Raw genomic sequence first — 7,516 nt, 5'->3', positions numbered from 1 at the left:
AGCGCGCGATTATATTGTAATAACGCTACAAGGATAAATTGTGTCTGGTTAATTGGCGTGATTGCCAGAAGCATTCAAACACAACACATGATATTCTACAAAATAAATAAAATCTGCCTGAAATGTTTGGCCCTCCTCTCCTTCCACATTTTTTCGACCCTAGAAACTTTATTTAAGCGCTCAGCTCAAGTGGGGCATTCCGGCTTGTATTCAACTTTTTCCACATCTTTCATACTCTGAGTTTTATTCAACGTTTGAATCTCATTCATAGCAATTACACATTAACTACCCATTTCCCACTTGCCCTACTCTTCATAATCCATCTTCTGCATCCAAATTCAAGTCAGCAGTCCATTGACAGTACATCATCAGCCTTTCAGCGGCCATCATTCATGCCGCAAAAAGAAAAGCACTGTTAAAATAAGTCGGTGACCCAGAGTTCAATGTTCGGCTACTGGGGAAGTGTAGTGTGCGTTCACAAGCCTAATGGCCTCTGGGGTAAAAAGAAAACGTTTGCGATGGAGCTGGTGAGAACACTCTCTATTGTTGCCCTATAGATGTTGCTGAGGATTGTCCGTCTCAGGCCAAATTTCTTTGGCCTTCTTAGGAAGCACTGTCGCGAATTTTGATGCTCTGATGAGGGTTTTGTGACCAGGTGAGATCTTTGCTGATGTGGGTACCAAGGGAACTTGAAGGAATCCACCCTCTCAACCTCAGTCTCACCTATGTAGAGTGGTGTGTGTGTGTGACACTCTCCTCCTACTTGGGTCGTTGATCAGCTCCTTTGTCTTGTGAGTGTTAAGGGCAAGGTTGTGGTTATTGCACCAATTCACCAGGTCTGCCACCTCCCTTCTATACGCTGTCTCGCAACCACCGGTAATCAGTCCCAGGAGGGCTGTCGTGCCGTCTGTAAATTTGATGATGCTGGTGCTGTCCTTTGAGGCCACACAGTCATTAGTGAAAAGTGTGTAAAGCACACAGTCTTGGGGGGGTCCCTGCGCTTACCTTGAAAGGAAACCTAATACAAATTCAATAAAAATCTTTCTGTTTAAAAAAGAAAAAAATTCTCAGTCATTGAAATTGACTGTAATCATACTACATCTACTGTACATGCCTGGGCAAAGACAACTTAAGGAACCTCCCTCACCATTTTGCTGGTCAAGTGATCACAAAGAGTCGTATGGCTTCTTTCATCAAGCCCATTCTAAAATTGAAGACATCACAATGGCCTCTTTGTTGTATTTTCCAAAGTGTTTTTAAAAAATTACATTTTCACCCCTTGATTTTATCTTGCACCTCTCTCTTTAAGACTGACCTCGTGTTGACCCCAGTTTGATAAACTTCATCATTTCTTCTCTCACATGATGCATAATCTTTAATTAATATCCTTACCTCAGAAAAACGGTATACATTTCACAAAGTGAGAAGGATAGGGGTAATATTGCCCAATTTAGGTTAATTATGTGTTGTAGTATTGAAAGTTTGTGTCTTGACTGCTTTATAGTGTCTTAATTTTAATATAGAGCTGAAATTATAAAATTAATTATTCAATGGACACAACAATAAACATCAAATGTTGTATTACTTGAATAATCATTTAAGTCACAAGACAATTAACTAAATCACCAGTATGTCTGTGAAATAGTGAATTTTACTCGAAAATAGTTAAGAGATTAAGTGAGAATGAATAATATATCATGTCAAATCGACACGTGTTGCTGTGTTTCTGTATTTGTATTGTCGTCATACCAATGTGAATTGTCGCAGAACATTGCACTGCGCGTTTTGCCTGGGCACTACGGTAAAAACATGGACGTCACATTCAAGAGCCGATAGTGTGGTTTTGATGGGATAACTCACAGTTTTTTCTTGTGAGTGCGTGTATATTCCTATCAACTGTGTCAACTCCACACGACCAGTGTTCCTTCACCGTCACCGAGGTGATTAAAACCGCCTGTTTTGACTGCAAGCAGTGACAAAAAAAGTCCGGTAGGTCCGTGTCTGTTAGCTAGCAGCAATGCTACCGTGCTATGTTAGCCGAAACACACGTGTTAGCTTAGTTTACAGGCTAGTAGCGAGCTAGCAACAACAACAACAACAACACGAAACTCATAAAGTAAACCGTTAAAGTCAATGTGGCATGTCGACAAACTTTCAAAAATTTGGCGCACAGATGACTCGTGATGCCGTATGATTTTAAGAACCAGTGGTTGAATAAAAACTCTATTACACAGAATTTATCACATTAATGAATTCAATGCCTGCTAAGTCCATAAAGTCGCATACAGTTACAAGTCACTGCTGTAGATTAATACTGGCGAATATCTTTTGAATAAACGAATGTCCTCCTAACATGCGGATGGTGCCGGAGTTACATACAGGCCTTCGTAATTAGCAAAACGGTCTAAGTGATGTTTTGAGACGTACACGCTTTTGTAAATAAGCGAGACCTTTTAAAATATGTCGGATTTTCAATGTAGTTTGGTGTGAAGCCCGTTGTAAACAAGAGTGAACGGTCGGGCCGTTCCCAGCCAAGTTAAAGTCGGTGTAAAGACGCCGTGTGTAACTTGCTGCGGTGGGAAACGAGTTGCTATGTGTGACACCAGATTTGTTTACAGCTGTCACCATCAGTGTGGCACATGTGGGCTGCTGCTGATGTTGCTGCTGAACACGTGATCTCCCACAATAACATTGAGCAGAGTCAGCCACAAGGTGGCATGCTGTAGTCGGCTGGGTCATGATTCATCTGACCAGCCGTTGCAAACTGCTGTGTGAAGTGTAATCCTGGACTGGATTTGAACATTCCTCCCCAATCATTGACTCCACAGGTATTTTTTTTACCATCAATATCCACAATGATAACTCCTGCGTTTGACCTGAGCCAAGACCCCGAGTACTTGATCCTCAGCATCCGCGTGCCCTACACCAGGACATCAGAGTTTGACCTTTATGTTGACGGGACGGATTTCAAGTTCTTTGCCAAGCCCTACTTTCTTAGGTGAGTTGACCTATGATCTGATGTAACTGTGTATCTGTGTTTAAATCCAGCTTGGATTAGAGGGGGATTCAATTCTTAAGTAGCACCATTTATCTTAGACTGAAATTTACAGTAATTTATTTTCTGACCATGGTGCTTTTCCCAATATCAGGAGTAAAATATCAGATGAGGATCAAGCAAATGGTATGTTTGTCTTTGCTTTTATTAATCATCATCCATGACTATATATGTATATTTCAATTTCAGATTAACTCTTCCTGGAAGAATAGTGGAGGATGGGAGAGAAAAGGCTAAATTTGACATTGATAAAGGTAGGTCACGTTATTATATGATGTATTATATGATATGATGTACAATGGAGGTAAAACATCATGACGTGCAAAATTAAATTTGATGTGTTTCAGTAAAGGTACAAACAGCTGTTGCACTAAAACGAACCCCTTTTTTGCATTATTGCAGCTTATCTGTAGTAGTCTATCCATCAGCATGTCAATCAATCACTCAAACTTTATTGATATAGCACCTTTCAAACAAATCAAATGTAATCGCAAGGGCTTTAAAGGTGACTGACAAAACAGGATGTTAAAAGTGAATTGAAGGCTCGGATTTGAAGACGAATGCAACAATCAATAATTGAAAAGATAACAATTAAAAAAGTGTAGCTAATATATATTAAAAACATTGAACATAAAACTAAGCAATAAAACCAAAATACATAAAATGACCAAGAAAAACATTAAATTAATTATGCCAAGATAGTATGATGTCAATGAAGTTAAATATAGTAGAATGAATAATTATGATCAGCACTAAAATTTTAGTGAAACAAGATTGAATTAAATGAATAATAATGATACAAAATTATTATGAAGAATGAAAATATAAAAGGCTGCATAAAAGCCAGACGAAATTGGTGGGTATTAATTTACATTTTAAAATATCAACATTTTCAGCCGCTCTCAGATCCTTCCGAAGGCTGTTCCAGGGACTTGGAGCGTAGTGGCTAAAAGCAGCATCACCAAAAGCTTTCCAGGAACAGCTAAGCACAAAAAAAAGCACAATGTGCATAATTTGGAATGGACAAAATCATTTTTTCACCCACAAATTAGCAACATCATCCAAACCAAATGATATACTAGGGACACTCTGAGAGGCAAGTAAACAATTTCTTAGTTCTATCGGAGGATATGATACTTTCCAGCAGTTTGCTTTTTCTCTTAGTCAACATGAACAGCAGTAGAAACAGGCAGATGTGACACTGCATCTTCGTTACCAAACCCCTTGACGGTAACCTGGCTCGGTTTCATGCTCTTTGCCAATACATCAAAATGATGTATAAAAATATTCAGAATGCATTTTGTAAAGATTAACAATGATGGAAGATCAGCGTCACAGACATGAAGTCCTTTATCTACAGAGCCACCTTCACGCTTGGTAAGCTGTGACATGCAGGAGGAGGTGTTTGCACTTTTCATTAGTGAGAGGACTCAGAGGAGTTTACGTGTGAATGTGTGAAACATTCAACAGGGATGTGTCTGGCAAAGATTTGCACGTCATGTGTTACTAGTTGGTAAAAACAAATGTCAGGTTTTTTTTAAAGCATTTGAAAACCAACGGTGACAGATTTAATGCAAACATTGACACATTCGATGTTGCATAGCAAATGTCCACGGCGCCGCCTGATTTGAAGACACGACTGTGCTTGCCCTGCATTGTGTTAGTGACCGGTCAGACACTATTGCGAGACCCTGAAGCGTGGCTCTAATAGCAGCCGGTGACTGATCCCCCGGGGAGTCTTTAGTTTGTATTCGAGTCAATCAGCCAGAGTAAATGAACCCAGTGATCATGTTATTTCATCCCATTTAAGGAGCCGCTGGAACCATCTGTAGTGTCATAATGATTACAGCCTGCAGGCTGCCTGTTACATCTCTTCTCACAGGGACAGTGACAGGCAGTTCACACTGGATTTTTCTTAAAATATATAACAGGACAATGACTATTGGCACGATGTTCGCCACTGTCTTTACATTACTCTCTGTCACTTTGATCCGTCTTCGCCTTAATCAGTTGTAATGAAGTCGTCTTCGCGGAGGCGTCTGCCTTATGGACTCTGAGACCTCGTTGCCCGTCTGTCAGTGCGGCCCCCAGTTAACACACTGTGTCTATATAAGCCTTTAACATCTGCTAATAAAGCGCCGCTAATGAGCGTCCTTGTTTAGACTTATAATGAGCAATCATTAAGATCCCTCTCCCAGGCTCTCCGCTCAACTCGAGCAGTCAGTCAGCTTCCACTCGTAAAGCCCTTGTAAGCTTTAACACTTTGCTGCATTGAAATTTTACAAGGTCTTTAGGCGACCGTCAGGTTATCACTGTGGCGTAGGCAAATCATTTTTATTCATCTGTTCATTTTTTAATAGCAGTTTGCAAAGCAGCTTCTTAACTTTTGTAGCATTGCACGTGCAGGTGGCCTGATTTATCTGCTGCTGCATGTAATAAAAAGACATTTGCCTTCTAATCAAATGTGGGACTAGTCAGAAAGTGATCAATCAAGCGTCTTTTTTTCCCTTTAGTGTAACAATTAGTAGTTTTAGTAAAGTAGGGGCCGGTGTGTATTTCTCATCTCGTCTTCTCTTACATCTTGTGAAACATGAGTATAAGCTCTTTGACATTGTCACCTCACTCATCGGTTTATTTGATTCAAACAATCTCCTCCTTTGGAAGAGAAATGAAATAAAATATGAAATGAAAATCATGAATATATTGCTTGTTTAAAATGAATGCCTTTTTATTACCCATTTATCCTCTAATAAAACTAAATACAAAATCTAATCTCAATTTATCAGAGCCTAATGTGATGTTTTCTCATCATCAGTCACTAAAAATGACTATTTATTTGACACTTTCATACTCATACGTTATTAATCAATGATCAAAATCGTTTAATTGTTTCACAACAAGAAACATAGTAAGGGTACATTGTGTTTACATGTCTTAAGGTCAAAGTTTTAAAAAACATTTCTTTAACAAAACAGGCGTGAACTTACTGATGTCACTACTTCTTCCTACAATGGCTTTGAAGATCATCGTCTCATAATGGTCAAGTTTTGATTTGAGCAAAAACGTTGTTTCATTCATCTTTCATTTAAAAAAGCATAGCCAGAATTTCAGAGCTTGGGATGAATAAAATATTTATCTATCTATCTATCTATGTAAATAGGATAATACATCCATCCTTATTATCTTTCAAATTTATTAATTATTTTCATCAGGAATTACAGTTAAATAGTGCTGGGGAGGACTGAAAAATTGATTACAATAGTCCCCACTGGTTTTCCATCATACCTTCATATTTTGCCTGGTATGATACTGAAACACTGATGAAACTAATGTTAAAAAGATCTTTAGAACACCCTTAAAGGTCCCATATTGTTAAAATTGAGATTTCCTGGCTTTTTTCATAATAAATGAGGTCTAGGGGCTTTGTAACTACCGTAAAAGTTTTTATAACGGTCAATCCACAGACAAATACACACAGCCTGCATTAAGCAGCTTCTTTTTTTTACGAGGCGTCAGGACTTCCATTGGAATGTGATGTCACAGCTACACAGTCACCGCCTTCAGCCATTCCCCCAGCACTGCCCACCCGGTCATTCCGTTGCTGAGCTATCAGCAACACGAGAAAATATCAAGGGAAAGCCGTTCAGTCGTCAACATCATTGCGCAGGCTTCCTAAGGATATTAATAACAACAGACCAGAACTAGCTCAGAATTATTTTAGAATAATTCAGAATCCAGCCCCTCAGCAGATCGGTCACGGCCTCTGTATTAAATAACAGAAACCTGAATTGTGCTGAGTGATGTTAATAAACAGGGATATGTAAACCCTTCATGTCCCCTGTCTTGCTGCAGGTCTTTTCATCCTCCGGGTCCCTAAGGAGACGGCCGGTGAACACTTCGAAGGACTTCAGATGCTGACGAGTCTCCTCGCACCCAAAGGCTCCCGTTCAGCAAAACCTCTGGTGGAAGATTTGAGCTCAGGTAAGCCAATTCTGTACAACGTGTTTATTAACTGAAAATAAATTATTTGGAGTATATAGATAATATGAAACCTTCTTAACATTTCAAAGGATGCAGTGAGAGTGTTGGAGATGAAGAGGAAGAAGATGAAGAAGACTTTGACTGGCAGGTGGAGCAAGAGGTGTACACGGAGCAGTCGGAGGAGGAGCTGAAAGCTCAGCAGAAATATGGCTTCGGTAACCAGAGGTCCGGAGTGTTTGCCAGATTACAGGTAAAATCCACGGATAAAGATTCTTCCCTGTTCTCTTTACGAATGAGTTAGACAAACTCTGCTGAATAGAACTCTTTGAATCATACAAATGAAGCGGTGAATGTCCTGACAGGAGGAGCTCAGTGATGTGATCGATATCAAGAACCCAGAGGGAACAACGGCAGCAGAGAGGAGGCAGGGACGGCTGGAGGCAGAAGCATCTGCCTTTTCACCTGACCACTACCTGTGAG

General features: G+C 39.8%; 1 protein-coding gene across 3 annotated transcripts in view; it reads left to right on the top strand.

The window, feature by feature from the left end:
* The first annotated feature begins 1,789 nt into the window (after positions 1 to 1,789).
* The window catches only part of shq1 (SHQ1, H/ACA ribonucleoprotein assembly factor), a 37,666-nt gene continuing 31,939 nt past the window's right edge, over positions 1,790 to 7,516 (top strand). Inside the window, exons 1-6 of one of the 3 annotated variants that reach the window (XM_047332861.1) lie at positions 1,790 to 1,871; positions 2,829 to 2,998; positions 3,245 to 3,309; positions 6,908 to 7,036; positions 7,126 to 7,286; positions 7,399 to 7,511. In XM_047332861.1, coding sequence (XP_047188817.1) covers positions 2,856 to 2,998; positions 3,245 to 3,309; positions 6,908 to 7,036; positions 7,126 to 7,286; positions 7,399 to 7,511 — 611 coding nt within the window. In that variant the 5' untranslated portion in view covers positions 1,790 to 1,871; positions 2,829 to 2,855. Of the gene's footprint in view, positions 1,992 to 2,828; positions 2,999 to 3,244; positions 3,310 to 6,907; positions 7,037 to 7,125; positions 7,287 to 7,398; positions 7,512 to 7,516 lie in introns of all 3 variants that reach the window. The other 2 variants (XM_035632247.2, XM_047332860.1) reach the window with 2 other exon arrangements.

This window comes from Scophthalmus maximus, chromosome 6 (assembly GCF_022379125.1).
Source record: "Scophthalmus maximus strain ysfricsl-2021 chromosome 6, ASM2237912v1, whole genome shotgun sequence".
Taxonomy (NCBI): domain Eukaryota; kingdom Metazoa; phylum Chordata; class Actinopteri; order Pleuronectiformes; family Scophthalmidae; genus Scophthalmus; species Scophthalmus maximus.
Note: the sequence above shows the minus strand (reverse complement) of the source record. Positions and strands in the feature narration are given on the sequence as shown.